Here is a 16,436-nt window from a genome sequence, read left to right on the forward strand (position 1 = left end):
TGATCGAATTCTAGGCTAGAAAACTGCTTCTCATTAGAGTACTCATTCTTTTCACCCACGACACTTGAAAATCTCCCACTTGGGTCTGTTCTCTGACCCTCATCCACAGTCCATATCTTTTTATTTTTTAACTATGGGGCCAAACTGCTGAGGTCAACGGTCCCTAGGTTTACGCACTACTTAATCTAACTTAAACTAACTTATGCTAAGGACAACACAGACACTCATGCCGGAGGGAGGACTCGAACCTCCGACGGGGAGAGCCGCGCGAAACGTGACATGACTCCCAACACCGCACGGCTACCCCGCGCGGCTGGTCCATATCATTCTGGATCTTCAACTTTTACTAATTTGTCTCCCAGTTCTATGTACTGATCCGTGCGGAAGGAAGGAAGGAAGATATCATTACAGATGGAACATAGACTCGCAATGGGGAAGGATGGAAAGGGAAATCGGCCGCGTCGTTTCGTAGAAAACACCACAGCATTCAACAAAAGCGATGTAGGAAAACCACAAAAATCCTAAATATGTGGCCGGAAAGTGATTTGAACAGCCGTCATCCAGTGCCTTACCACTGCGTCACCTCGCTCGGTCGAGGTCATTAGAGACGACGCGTCAAGTCAGTAGGACAAGGATGGGAAACGGCGTCAGCCGTGGCTTACTCAAAGAAACCATCCGCTTTCGCCAGAAGTGCTTTAACAGAGCACCGTGCTTGGGAAGAATCCGGTGGTGAGAGGAGAACTTGCGAGCAGTCGACTGTACTAAGAACTGAGGTTTGGCTCTTCGAGACAGCCACGAAGCACCGTGACACTTCCCGGCTGCAGCCGACTCAGCTGCTCAGAGCGAGGCGTAAACACGGTCGCACTTACATAAGCAGCTGATCGCTGTATGACACACACACATATAAACACGACACTGGGAGCAGCCGTCGCTCACCACATGGAGATGAGCGTCTGGACGTCCAGGCAGTCGAGGCTCTCCAGCGACAGCTTGCGCTCCAGCTGCTCCTCCAGCGACAGGCCGCTGTCCGGCGACGACGTCATGGTGCAGAGTGTGGTGTGGTGTAGAGTCGCAACCGCCGGCCGCCCCACGCTCACAGAGTTCGGCCGCAGGTGAAAGCCGGCCGCAGACTGACTGCGCCTGGCGGGCGGTCACACGGCCAGCGCCGGCCTCGCCCCCCACCACGGGGCAGGCGCCCGCCGCGCGGCCCCGCTCTGGGGCCGCCACCACCTGTTAGCGCTCCAGCTGGGCTGTCAGCGACACCCCAGTGTTTACGCAGCTGGCTAATCCGTGTACGTACCCTAACGCCGAGGCCAGCGACGTCACCACTGAGCCGTGTTGGTGATCGCAAAACACTGGGAGAGGAGAACACGTGGTGCGGTTGTTGTTGTTGTTGTAGTGGTGGTGGTGGTCTTCCGTACGAAGACTGGTTTGACGCAGCTCTCCAAGCTAATCTATCCTGTGTGAATCTCTTCATCTCCGAGTAACTATTGCAACCTACATCGTTCTGAATCTGCTTAGTGTGTTCATCTTGTAACACGCCCGGGAGTACGAATGTGTGTCGGGTACCTTTAACTCTCTGAGGGGCAGGTAAACACCACTAAAATTTACCCTAGTGGGGCAAGAAAAATTATTTGCAAATTTCTTTTACTTGTAACACATTGGTTTTATTGTCTTGAGATGTTTTATACATCGAGTTTGTAAAAATTCACTTGTTTGTTGTTGTTGTCTTCAGTCCTGAGACTGGTCTGATGCAGCTCTCCATGTTACTCTATCCTGTGCAAGCTACTTCATCTCCCAGTACTTACTGCAACCTACATCCCTCTGAATCTGCTTAGTGTATTCATCTCTTGGTCTCCCTCTACGATTTTTACCCTCCACGCTGCCCTCCAATGCTAAATTTGTGATCCCTTGATGCCTCAGAACGTGTCCTACCAACCGGTCCCTTCTTCTTGTCAAGTTGTGCTACAAACTCCTCTTCTCCCCAATTCTATTCAATACCTGCTCATTAGTTATGTGGTCTACCCATCTACTCTTCAGCATTCTTCTGTAGCACCACATTTCGAAAGCTTCTATTCACTTCTTGTCCAAACTATTTATCGTCCACGTTTCACTTCCATACATGGCTACATTCCATACAAATACTTTCAGAAACGACTTCCTGACACTTAAATCTATACTCCATGTTAACAAATTTTTCTTCTTCAGAAACGCTTTCCTTGCCATTGCCAGTCTACATTTTATATCCTCTCTACTTCGACCATCATCAGTTATTTTACTCCCTAAATAGCAAAACTCCTTTACTACTTTAAGTGTCTCATTTCCTAATCTAATTCCCGCAGCATCACCCGACTTAATTCGACTACATTCCATTATCCTCGTTTTGCTTTTGTTGATATTCATCTTGTATCCTCCTTTCAAGACACTGTCCATTGCGTTCAACTGCTCTTCCGAGTCCTTTGCTGTCTCCGACAGAATTAAAATGTCATCGGCGAACCTCAACATTTTTATTTCTTCTCCATGGACTTTAATACCTACTCCGAATTTTTCTTTTGTTTCCTCTACTGCTTGCTCAATATACAGATTGAATAACATCGGGGACAGGCTACAATCCTGTCGCACTCCCTTCCCAACCACTGCTTCCCTTTCATGCCCCTCGACTCTTATAACTGCCATCTGGTTTCTGTACAAATTGTAAATAGCCTTTCGCTCCCTGTATTTTACCCCTGCCACCTTTAGAATTTGAAAGAGAGTATTCCAGTCAACATTGTCAAAAGCTTTCTCTACGTCTACAAATGCTAGAAATGTAGGTTTGCCTTTCCTTAATCCTTCTTCTAAGATAAGTCGTAGGGTCAGTATTGCCTCACGTGTTCCAACATTTCTGCGGAATCCAAACTGATCTTCGCCGAGGTCGGCTCCTACCAGTTTTTCCATTCGTTTGTAAAGAATTCGCGTAGTATTTTGCAGCTGTGACTTATTAAACTGATAGTTCGGTAATTTTCACATCTGTCAACACCTGCATTCTTTGGGATTGGAATTATTATATTCTTCTTGAAGTCTGAGGGTATTTCGCCTGTCTCATACATCTTGCTCACCAGATGGTAGAGTTTTGTCAGGACTCGCTCTCCCAAGGCCGTCAGTAGTACTGATGGAATGTTGTCTACTCCCGGGGCCTTGTTTCGACTCAGGTCTTTCAGTGCTCTGTCAAACTCTTCGCGCAGTATCGTATCTCCCATTTCATCTTCATCTACATCCTCTTCCATTTCCATAATAATGTCCTCAAGTACATCGCCCTTGTATAGACCCTCTATATACTCCTTCCACCTTTCTGCTTTCCCTTCTTTGCTTAGAACTTGGTTTCCATCTGAGCTCTTGATATTCATACAAGTGGCTCTCTTTTCTCCAAAGGTCTCTTTAATTTTCCTGTAGGCAGTATCTATCTTACCCCTAGTGAGATAAGCCTCTACATCCTTACATTTGTCCTCTAGCCATCCCTGCTTAGCATTTTGCGCTTCCTGTCGATCTCATTTTTGAGACGTTTGTATTCCCTTTTGCCTGCTTCATTTACTGCGTTTTTATATTTTCTCCTTTCATCAGTTAAATTCAATATTTCTTCTGTTACCCAAGGATGTGGTCACTACAGGTAACCAGCACCCCATAACAGTATAGAAATTCGATATTTGGTGGTTGAACTTTGATTCAAGAGATACCAAGAAAATTAAAAACTAGTTATTTTAGTTCTTGCCTGCTCTCAGACACAAAGGTACTTTGCACACTGAACACATCCACACTGTTCGCACTGGATTTTTCTTTGAGCTGCAAACTGCGCATCTTCTGGTTGATGAGTGAATTGGTTGTTGTTTACTGCTTTCGTGGCTAATACTTTCGTCTACGTATGGATTGTGTGATTTGGTCTGGGTTGCTATACTACTTTGGGATACAGAAGCAAAATTAGCTGCCACTGAAACTATTTTTGGAGCCAACAAGATTTTCTACCCTCTCGATGGAAGTCTTTATTGGAGAACTGCTCCATTTCCATTTCTTTGTGCACAATGAACACGTTTGTCACACTGCAGTCTAAAAAGTGAAGAAACAATCTCATGCACCATTTCTTGCTTTTTCTGACAATAGCATAGTCTCACTTTAGTCGATCAATATTATCCACATAGTTCATACTGGAATTGTTGTCTTTCAATACAATTGGACAAGTGATATTGGTTATTGTTCCATCTTTCATTTTTCGAGTTACTGTGGACACATCTATGGTGAATGACGTGTTGAAATCAAGTTGACTGCCCTGTTATCTTTCCATCTATTTATTACTATGCCATCATTGCTTATTTTGTAATCGAATTCCCCTCTCTCCAGTTGCTTTTCCTCTTTTGAGTTTTGGTATGTTTTTGGTTCAAATGGCTCTGGGCACTATGGGACTTAACATCTATGGTCATCAGTCCCCTAGAACTTAGAACTACTTAAACCTAACTAACCTAAGGGCATCACACAACACCCAGTCATCACGAGGCAGAGAAAACCCTTACCCCGCCGGGAATCGAACCCGGGAACCCGGGCGTGGGAAGCGAGAACGCTACCGCACGACCACGAGCTGCGGACGGTATGTTTTTCCTTCTTGGATTTATTGTTCCTCAAGCGTACACGCCATTGGATTTTAGGTCCTTGAATAGATCATATGATGTAAAATAATTGTCCATGGAAATAATATGATTCTTTCCATGAAGACAACTGGTTAAATTTAGAACCACACGACTGCACACAAGACTATAACTTGGACAGCTTGTCGTGAATGTGGGTCACTGCCATCACTGTCGACACTGCTGTCACTAGAAGATATTTCTTCAAATAAAATTCAGTAACATTCGTCCTCAGTTATTCCTTTTCGGCTAGACATATTCGATGGAGACGAAGAAAATATACTGGGTGGAGCAGAAGGGCGGTGGTTAGCAGCACTAACCACACAGAAATTTGTCTGTAAAACACGGAAAATTCTATTTCAATTTAAAGTTGCATTACGCGTAGACTTATATGTGTTCAACACATAAATATAAGCAATTACTTACAAAAAATAGTCGTATATAGAAGAGCTACAGAGAATACTGCACGCCGCTTCCAAGAACGGTGTTAACAATGAAGAAGTATCAACTATTGTCCTGAATACGTGGCAAAAATTCGCGCAGAAGACCTGCACTGCCATCTAGCGACATTTTAGGCAACAATTAGGTGGTTGGCAGAGAGACTACTGGCCCCTGAGCGGTAAAGGGAGAAAATACTATGTGATTAGCCACAGTGACCAACGCCCATTGAAACCGTCTACGTATGTGGTTAGTTACAGTTTTGCCTGCCCTTCAAAGAGTTAAACAGACTTCTCGTTTCGTGTCCGTGCGCCCTGTCCACACCTCGTACCCGATAATCCCGCGGCGGTCGTATTGTCCTGCTCGACACTACTGCTGGCTTGCCTGAAATTATCTATCGAAATATGCAAGCGGGTTTAGGGGAGCCACGCAACGTTAAAACACAATACTGTTCCATGTCCGATATGAACATCTATATTCTGAGACGATATGAAAACCACAGGTTGCACTGTTTACAGTCTAAATCGTAAATGTTTATCCCAATTAACAATCTTGATGATTAACAGTCCAAAAATATAATTCAGACGAGCGTACGCGTAACCGACACGACGCGGGTGATTGTTGACGATGCGGAAGCCGAATGATCGAACGGAAGTTATTAAGCTCGTCACACATATAGATATCTGGTAACAGTCCTCCTTGTCACTAGTAATGATATAACACTGTTCGTAAAGTTAATTTTTCAGTTCTCAGTTCTCACTTGTACGAGCGTGCGCCTAACCGTCGCGGCGCGGCTGAGTCTTGATAATGCGGAAACGCGATGATCGAACGCACGTCCTCACGCACGCTACAAGACACTGGCACTTGACTGCACTCTTTTATGGTAACTATTTTCTACTGATTCACATCAGTTCATTCTGGGAGACCGAACACGGGGCGGATACAGTGCGACACGCAACGAGAGGATACACAAATACGTTATCGGCGGCACTGCTCATTTTTAATTACATCTTGACGCACTTTTCCTCTGTATTACTTCCATATTTAATCACTTTACTGTAATAGCGCTTGTAGCAACACTTTAATCTGCATACTAACAATGCTTCTACATGCAGAGCTACACACTACACAAAATAACAGTTTCGTGTCCCGTGCTCGACTCTCTGCAGACGCGGCTGCCCGCAAAGATACTCCACAACTAAGCCAGCGATATGACAATACGCTTAAAATTTCTTGGTCTCCATCTAATATTTTTACCCCCGACGGCCGGCCGGTGTGGCCGAGCGGTTCTAGGCGCTTCAAAAAAATGGTTCAAATGGCTCTGAGCACTATGGGACTTAACATCTATGGTGGCTCTGAGCACTATGGGACTTAATATCTCAGGTCATCAGTCCCCTAGAACTTAGAACTACTTAAACCTAACTAACCTAAGGACATCACACACATCCATGCCCGATGCAGGATTCGAACCTGCGACCGTAGCGGTCGCGCGGTTCCAAATGAAAGCGCCTAGAACCGCTCGGTCACCGCGGGCGGCTAACATCTATGGTCATCAGTCCACTAGAACTTAGAATTACTTAAACCTAACTAACCTAAGGACAGCACACAACACCCAGTCATCAGGAGGCAGAGAAAATCCCTGACCCCGCCGGGAATTGAACCCGGGAACCCGGACGCGGGAAGCGAGAATGCTACCGCACGACCACGAGCTGCGGACCTAGGCGCTTCAGTCGAGAACCGCGCGACCGCTGCGGTCGCAGGTTCGAATCCTGCCTCGGGCATGGATGTGTGTGATGTCCTTAGGTTGGTTGGTTGGTTGTTTGGGGGAAGAGACCAAACAGCGAGGTCATCGGTCTCATCGGATTAGGAAAGGATGGGGAAGGAAGGCGGCCGTGCCCTTTCAAAGGAACCACCCCAGCATTTGCCTGGAGCAAGTTAGGGAAATCACGGAAAACCTAAATCAGGATGGCCGGACGCGGGATTGAACCGTCGTCCTCCAGAATGCGAGTCCAGTGTGCTACCACTGCGCCACCTCGCTCGGTTGTCCTTAGGTTACTTAGGTTTAAGTAGTTCTAAGTTTTAGGGGACTGATAACCTCACATGTTGTCCCATTGTGCTCAGAGGCATTTGAACCATTTACCCCCGACGCTTCCCTCCAGTATTAAATTGGCGATCCCTTGATGTCTCAGAATGTGTCCTACCAACCGAGCCCTCTTTCTAGTCAGGTTATGCCACAAATTTCTCTTTTCCCCAATTCTATTCAGTAGCTCCTCATTAGTTAATGGCAATGGCCTTGCCACAGTGGATACACCGGTTCCCGTCAGATCACCGAAGTTAAGCGCTGTCGGGCGTGGCCGGTACCTGGATGGGTGACCATCCGGGCCGTCATGAGTTGTTGCCACTTTTCAGGGTGCACTCAGCCTCGTGATGCCAACTGAGGAGCTACTCGACCGAATAGTAGCGGCTCCGGTCAAAGAAAACCATCGTAACGACTGGGAGAGCGGTATGCTGACCACATGCCCCTCCTATCGGCATCCTCAGTTGGGGATGACACGGCGGTCGGACGCTCCCGATGGGCCACTTGTGGCCTGAAGACAGAGTGCTCATTAGTTACTCCTGAGCATTCTTCTGTAGCACAATATTCCAAACGCTTCTATTCTCTTCTTGTATACACTGTTTATCGTCCTCGTTTCACTTCCGCACATAGCACTCTCCAGACAAATACTTTCAGAAAGGACTTCCTCACACTTAACTCTATTCTCTTCATTAGAAACGCTTTCCTTGTGATCGCCAGTCTACGTTTTATATCCTCTCTACTTCGACCCTCATCATTTATTACGCTTCCCAAATAGCAGAACTCATATAGTAGTTTAAGTGTCTCATTTCCTAATCTAATTCTCTCAGCATCACCTGATTTAGTTCGACTACATTCTATTATTCTCGTTTTGCTTTAGATGATGTTCACCTCATATCCTCCTTTCAAGACACTGTCCATTCCGTTCAACGGCTGTTCCAAGTCCCTTGCTGTCTCTGACAGAATTGCATTGTCATAGGCAAAAGTCAAAGTTTTAATTTCTTCTCCCTGGACTTTAACTCCTACTCCAAATTTTTCTTTTGTTTCCTTTTCTACTCACTCAATATACAGATTGAATAACATCGGGGATAAGCTACAACCCTGTCTCACACCCTTCTCAACAACTGTTTTATTTCGTGCCCCTTGACTCTTACAACTGCCATCTGATTTATGTACAAATTTGTAATTAGCCTTTCGCTCCCTTTATTTTACACCTGCCACCCTCATAATTTGAACGAAAGTATTCCAGTCAACATTGTCAGAAGCTTTCTCTAAGTCTACAACTGCTGTAAACGTAGGCTTGCCTTTCCTTAACCTATGTCTATGGGAAGTCGTAGTGTCAGTATTGCCTCGCGTGTTCCTACATTTCTCCTGAATCGAAACTGATCTTTCCGGAGGTCGGCTCCGACCAGTTATTCCATTCTTCTGTAAATGATTCGTGTGAGAACAGAAGCATACATTTGTGTAGTAAATTATTACTTGTGTTGCCTACATGTGCACAACAGTAGCCTCTGCTTTCTACAGGTAAATGCTTTGGATAAACTTATTCTTCTTTTTAAAACTCCACCTAATTCAAAACACAATGCCCTTCTTCCTTTTTCATTTTTTATTCTTTATCCAAACATGATTCGACTCCTATGTGTCATCTTTACTGGGTGTTTTACTTATGTAAATTATTGTACATAACGTTTGGTTGGTTTTCTATTCTACGCTTAAAATGTGCATTTTTATTCCGTTGTCATTGCTCACTTTTTCGGCATTAATTTTAAAGATGGGCTTGAACATATCGGCTTGCTTTTTATGCTTTTCTCAGCTTGGCAGCTTGCAATCTGCATCGCAGTTCTTTCTTTATTCTTCTATGCTTTTATCGGAGAGTAGCTGGGGCTGATTGTTCTGTAATTATGTTTTCAGTTGTATTGTTCATCTTCGGTGTGTTTCATTATGGTTTGTTTTTCACACTGCTTCATTCTCACCTGGTGTCGAAAGTACATAACGCAAGATTTAGGAGAGATGTTATAGTAATGTCGCTCCTCAGTTTTGATTGGGTTGTTTCTGTCTAATTTTAAGTGTTTGGTGCGAGGTTTTGTGCTGAAAGAGCTGGCTGGGAGAGGGAGGTGGAGAGAGATAAAAGATGGAGAGGGGGAGGTGTGCAAAATATTCTTTCCTTGTATTACCGCTTTTTATAAAGGGAAGTTATCCTCTCTAGTAGTTTTTTGTAGAACTGTTGCTTTCTCTGAGAACCTCACTTGAATACGTGATGGTTTTCCACTACAAATTTTACTTAAACTAACACTTTAGGTTTCAATATGGACTGTTCGTTTCGATGTTTTCAATCAACGAGTTCAAATTTTTATGTTTGCAAAATCCAGTCATTTATTGAAAAGCACTGACTGTAAAACGCACGACATTTCCGAAACACAGCCAAATTTAGGTGTTTTTCTTCGAAGTTAAATAAAATTTTAATGAATGAAGCAGTGGAGATCTCTTACGTTGTTTCAAATAAAATGACCATCTTGTGCACCCGGGATACTCTTGAGCTATTTTTAGAGACATGATAGGTGGACAGATGAGCGCTACTAGGTGTAAAGGCAAATTAAAATCGTGACTGACACATGTATTACCAAATATACGACAGTGCAAAACGGTATTGGCAGTGTGCGGAATGGTATAAACGAATATAATTGCGCAGGCTTCCGCGGCCAGAGTCGGTCGAGATAAAATTTTTCTGGGTCTGGTACCGCGTCATAATATACAAAACTACTGCTGCTGCCAGAAAAAAACCAAAAAGTTTCGGCCACGGTTGCAGAGGCCTTATTCTGGGTCTACTGGTGCGTTGTAGCTATGCAGTGTCACTTATATTTTGTTGTTACTGTTCACTGCGCATGCCATTACGTCATAATTTGAAGAGAGAGTTCGTTTCATTGGTCACTTAAAGGAGGAGAGGGAACTTTATTTTACTAGGTTGTTGCATGTGGAGGGAGAACGTAGCGTAACGTAACGTAAAGGGACACTGCATAGTTACAATGCACCAGTAGACCCAGAAGAAGGCCGCTGCAACCATGGCCGAAACTTTTTTTTTCCCCCTCCAGCAGCAATAGTTTTAAATATTATGACGCGCTACTACACCCATAAAACTTTTATGTCGGTATAAACGAATTTACGAAAAAAATGCACAGGGATAAAAGAGGAAGAAATGGTTGCAAAGGGAAAAAAGAGACATGAAAGCTTTACATGACATCAAGCGTACGTTACAATTCATTTGAGCAGATGTATCTAATGGGACGAAAGTTGAACCAATCATTTTGATACAGTGATGTCGTGTTCCTTCCACTAAAAAGCTTCACTGCACAGCCGACACTATGAAAATAGTTCCTGCTGGAATAGACAGGATCGGAAAGGTATTACGTAGTTTGCGATGCGAACTACTAAGGTTCATAATACAATTTCACGTGAAACAGGACTAAGCGATCGAGTATATTGTCAGGATGTAAGCCATACTAAACAAATGAGTTTTGTGCATCGGCACAATACTTTTTCAACTATCTGATGGTAAGTATTCCTCCACGAACGTACGTAGAGGCTAAATACATACGCGGATTTGACTGGGAATTCCATGCATCCCACGAATTTAACCTACGAAGTAAAGCTACACACAAGGCTTTAATGGGGAAACAAGAACGTCTTCAAGTCACAAAGACGGCGCAAGTTACTTGCAACTGCAACTTTGCTAGCAGATCTCAATATCGCAGTCTACGATCATCCATTAAATCCACATAATCCAGATGTAAATCCGGCCGGGAAAGTAGCTACGAGTATCAACACAAAGCTGAACAGAGGGAACAGACATACAGCCTTCTTGAGTATTGTACCACCATGTTCCTCATTATAATCATCATTACCTGAGATTCAAAACCAGATAAAGGCATCTACTATTGTTTGCATCTGCTATTGTCTTCAGTTATGGGCATCAACGTCGTTCTTGTCATCTGTCAACCTTCCATTTGATCGTCTTCTCGAACTTCCCTTATATTTTGGAATCCGACAAAGTTCTTCGACAAACCATTCGCTTGGCCTACAAGCCGAGGAAACATCCCTTTCATTTTCATTTCACGTCTCTCCTAGCAGGCCTACTACATAACATGTTCATCTCAGTAGCCGAGTGGGGTTAAGTGTCAGACTACGGATGCAAAGGTCTTAGTCGGTCCTAGGATCTCTCTGTCACTTACCGCTTCGTTCACCTCTGGCAATGAGATGAAAAATGTCAAGCCGCGCCATGGTTGGAGCCATTGTTAACTGTACGGCCCCCTTCACCCCTCCCCGTATAACTAGTTGGATGTGTCAATTGGAAGTTCCGAGGAAAGCTATCGGTTGGGGGCGGTGTATCAGTTGTGGAGGAGAATGTTTCGAAGGAGACCGTGCGCAATAAATATAAGGTAGGCATAGAAAAATCTTGGGGACAAAGTTCCGGAATTTTTGGAACAGACCTCGTATTTAGAAAAATAGAATATGTAAAAGAAATGTGGACTGATACTTTCACCACATTCAAGCGCTTAAGAATAACTATGCGGAACATTATTTATTGAACGACCATGGTATATTCTTCGATATGGGAACATGGATTGAATCAATTCCTTGCTTTTCAAGGCTATTATATTCTACAAAATTGCCGGCAATGGTGGGTGAAACTTTGACAATGCCAGCCACTCGTGGTGGCGAAACGTCAGTAAAATCATTAGATGACGTCGGCCGAAGAACCCGAGACAGAAGCCAAGACACACTCTATTATATTTTGTTGAAACTGAGTGAAAAGCTTTCTATTAATTCTTACACCGAAAGTGTTATAAAGTGCATACAGAAAGAGGTTGAATTTTAATCAAGCAAAGGAACAGGTGAGTTCTTAGCAGTGGCTGCAGCACAATGAATGAGCCACCCACAAGTAGCGAACTAAATTATACAAAGAAGCAACGAGTGTAAATTGTCTTTTTCCTTTGGACACTTGCAAAACTTCTCATTTTATTTACAGCCACACGCACATGTTAACATCCAACAACTTACAGACTACACACAATATTACAAAACATTTAAAACCTGCTGCAATGCTCCGACGTGACTAACTTTGCTTCTCTGAGACGTGAATGCTAACGCGACAGACATTCTGTAACAGTTTCATCTTCTTCCAAAGGCTAACAGAATGTTCACCCATACGTTCTTTCTCAATCTCACAGTCATTAATTTAGTCACGATACAATCCCCTTAGTTTCCGTTATAATCGCGATTGTCGTAAGTTTCAAAGGCACTTGAATCCCAGTCCATCACATAGTTTAAATCTGCCAGGAAGTTTCAAAGCAGCGTACCTTCATTCTGCTTACTGTGTTTGTTTTTTCGCATCTACATGATTTCTCTTTGAAATAACGTACCATCTTGTTTTAGTGTTTTGCATCCACTTTGATAACTGTGACATGGTCTTCAATTTATAACCTGTTGAGGGTGTCACAGTAGTGCATCCCGAGGAAACCTTCAGTGTCAAAATTCATGTACTCAAAACATTTCTTTTTTAGTTTCCAAGTATAAGGAGACCACGTTAGCAGAATCATTTATCAACAAATGTCATAAAAAGTCAAATTCATGGCTTCGTCTTCAATATCTGAGTGCTAGTTCCGCGCAGTAACGGAAAACTTCTTTAGCTACAAGTAATGCGCTGTTTTTCACTGCGAAATTTTCCTACTTCACGTATAAAATTAACGCCGTTGCACTGACATTTTACTGCCTATGTTCTCGATAACACAGTGATTCGTACTCTGAATAAATCCGAAAAACAAACTACAGAGATGTTCGAATACTTTTTACGCTTTGTTACTCAATATTTTGACAGATTTTGTGGTTTTACTGGGTTGTTAACCTTTGATTTTATTCCTTACAATTCTAGACACAAGATAAGACGCTTTAGCAAGGAGATAATGCCTTTCTTATCGAGCTTTCTCGTGTAAGAAACACAATACCAGTAAAAGAAACAGCAATATTTCGATCTTGCAACACATGGAAAGAGAAAGTCTAACATGTCTGTACACACGATCACGTAAAGGGGCATCTTGAAACATTTTTTCATGAATTTTGCTATAACAATAAAACAATCGCCGCCAGTAAAAGGATTACAAATAATCGATGATAACTTTAACAGGTGCGTTCTCTCTTACAGTACTTCTACAACTTCAAAATCTCATTATTCGTGATTTATGAACGTATGTTAGAAAAAAAATATTTACTTACTTTCATGTCTGGGAATTTTCAATAAATGGCTGACATCTGTGGGTAGTATATTTACTTTGATGCACGCTGGTATGAAAATCAGTACATCTTTTTGACAACTTTGTCAGTTGTCAAGAATTGACCACGAACTTAGTTTTCCGACTCGTGTTGTAGTAGCTGCGTTATCTTTGTCTCCACTCACGTAGAAGAGTTTAGTCCAATTTTTCTTTTTAACCTAAACGCCACAAATCAGATATCGTGTCATATTGATGATAATGTTCACGTTACTGTTTATTCTTCAGTGATCCACGGTATCCCTTTCTTCATTTGCAGGTTACTAAGTATGTCGAGGTCAAAAGACAGCGGAACTGTACACAATGACTCATCGAGATTCCATCTGGTCTCTATACAGGATAAATACAGGAATTCTCATGGACATATCCAGTTAGGGGGCAGTTGATGGAAGGTGCCATACACTGTAGAGGAAAAAATCTTCGCGAACCTAACTAGTAACTTGCCCCGCAAGAAAGATAGACTTAACAGTTTGAAAAAATGTGAAACATGCAATGGATTTTGATTAGTAGCACGTGTATCCATGGTCCCCTCCCCCACAGAAGAGAACCTGAGTATGTCCTTGGTCACGCTGATGATTAAGTCAAAACTCGTCATGTACCATGCACGGCTATAACGGGACGAGACGGTGGACGACAAGGCAGTCGTTCAGTTACCACTTGATAATGGTCGTGGAGTACTCGCTAGAAAGTTCGCGGATGTATAAACAAGGACATGACTGAAAGTCCGAGAAGATTTCATTAATCCATATCACCTTGTCATCGCGCATTCAAAAATTGTACAACAAATCTCATAACGCAAATACAATGCCTTAGAAACAAGCTCCTACGTGTATCCCTAATTTGCAAGGCGGTAAATGCACATATGTATAGCCGGTCGGTGTGGCCGAGCGGTTCTAGGCGCTTCAGTCTGGAACCGCGAGACTCCTACGGTCGCAGGTTCGAATCCCGCCTCGCACATGGATGTGTGTGATGTCCTTAAGTTAGTTAGGTTTAAGTAGTTCTTAGTTCTAGGGGACTTATGACCTCAGATGTTAAGTTCCATAGTACTCAGAGCCATCTGAACCACATACGAATACCACCTCGTACTTCCAAGCCTGTAAAATAAAACGTCGTAGCGTAGACTTAAGTAACCTTTTATCAAACTCAACTAGTAATAATACGCTCTTCAAAGAGTTAGCCAGCTTCAAAGAGTTAGCCTGTTTCAAATAGTTCGCTTGTGCACCAGAGTACAGAACTTCAGCCTAAACTTTAGCCACGTATCAAGAGTATGTTTCGGTATATTACATCTTCAACTGTGCTCGTAACCAGAAACAAATTATTTATTACTTACAAATGCAGCCACAAATAAATTTACTGCTACGTGACTGAAAATAACAAGGATATCAAGGAGTTTCAGGAGGCCTCTAGAAGAGTACTCAGACAAAATTGTTACAGCAAGTTCCACGGTGGCCATGGCGGCTATTCTTGGCAAGACCGAGGCAGTTAAATAAATGAGGAATTCAATAATAATTGCAAATTGAGACATTACGGTCGAGTGTATACAGAATTCTAGAAGAATATATCCTGATTTTTGTTAAAACGTATAGTATATCTGCGAATTTTCCTAATTTGATTTGTATATTATATCAAAATGTTGTTTACAGTGTTATATCAACATATTCAGTTTTCAGAGAACGTCACAAGCTGAACGGATATTTCAGGTAATAAATTATGTAGATGTTATACGACCTACATTAATCAATAAACAATCTTTTATTTTATTATGTTTGCCTCCATAGCTGAGTGGTCAGCGTGCCGGCACGGTAGCTCAGCGTGTTCGGTCAGAACAAAAGTCAGAAAAAAAAACTGAGTGGAAGGATCAACAAAGAAACTTGAGTGGTTGTCATGTGACGTCCGCAACGACCAAACACAACGATCAACAACGAACAAAATGAAAAAAAAGAAAAAAATGGAGCGTCTGCCATGTAAGCAGGAGATCCCGGGTTCGAGTCCCGGTCGGGGCACACATTAGCCGGCACGGTAGCTCAGCGTGTCCGGTCAGTGGGTTATCTGCCCTTTGTAATAAAAAACTGAGTTAATCGATCAACAACGAACTTAAACAGATGTCTTACGACGTGCGCCCTGTGCAGATTCAACGAACGAATGCGAACAAAATGAGATTTAAAAAAAAAAGGTGGTCAGCGTGACGGATTGCCGTCCTACGGGCCCGGGTTCGACTCCCGGCTGCGTCGGGGATTTTCTCCGCTCAGCGATTGGGTGTTGTGTTGTCTTCTTCATCATTTCATCTCCAACCGGCGCGCAGGTAGCCGAATGTGGCGTCGATTGTAATAACCTGCACCAAGGCGGCCGGACCTGCCCCGTAAGGGGCCTCCGGCCAATGCCTCCGAACGCTCATTTCCACTTTTTATTTTATTATTATTACTTTTCTACTTAAAGTTGAAATTAAAACTGTCGCCAGCCCGAAGTTGCGGTTCATCACCACTAAGCATGGTGCTGTTGAAGATGGTATGCCACTGCCTTCTTCAGACTTTTGGATTGATCCACCCAGACAGGTTAGCGTGCATTCCGAACCACGCTGTGACTCGGCATTTTTCACGTTAATAATCTACGCCACAGGTGAAAGAGGCTGTAAGTGACAATAGAGATCCTAGGACTGATCGAAAATCGAATCCGTGACATTTGGATCTGGAGCCAGACGTTTATCACTGAGCCACAGAGAAAAACTGTTCTTCTTAATGTACTCTAAAATACCGAAAACTGCAATTAGGAACCTATTGTAGCTCCCACAGATGAGTGTTTCTGACGCGTTGGCAAAAATCAGTAACGCACCTCAAAAGCTTTAAATCAATAACACTATCTCAAATATCTATGAAAATGGTTGTGATACAACGTGAAGGAAAAGAGCAGTAGAGACTAGAATATATAAAGTGCCTGCAACACAAAGCTGAAACACTA

General features: G+C 43.1%; 1 protein-coding gene and 1 pseudogene across 1 annotated transcript in view; one reads left to right on the forward strand and one right to left on the reverse strand.

Moving 5' to 3' along the window:
- LOC126458199 (NAD kinase-like) overlaps nucleotides 1–1,118 on the reverse strand; it is a 517,930-nt gene extending 516,812 nt beyond the window's left edge. Inside the window, exon 1 of the mRNA XM_050095090.1 lies at nucleotides 937–1,118. Coding sequence (XP_049951047.1) covers nucleotides 937–1,043 — 107 coding nt within the window. The 5' untranslated portion in view covers nucleotides 1,044–1,118. The remainder of the gene's footprint in view (nucleotides 1–936) is intronic.
- A 6,252-nt stretch (nucleotides 1,119–7,370) lies between these two features.
- LOC126459542 (5S ribosomal RNA) lies at nucleotides 7,371–7,488 on the forward strand (annotated as a pseudogene).
- Nucleotides 7,489–16,436: the final 8,948 nt, after the last annotated feature.

This window comes from Schistocerca serialis, chromosome 2 (assembly GCF_023864345.2).
Source record: "Schistocerca serialis cubense isolate TAMUIC-IGC-003099 chromosome 2, iqSchSeri2.2, whole genome shotgun sequence".
In the NCBI taxonomy this organism is placed as follows: domain Eukaryota; kingdom Metazoa; phylum Arthropoda; class Insecta; order Orthoptera; family Acrididae; genus Schistocerca; species Schistocerca serialis.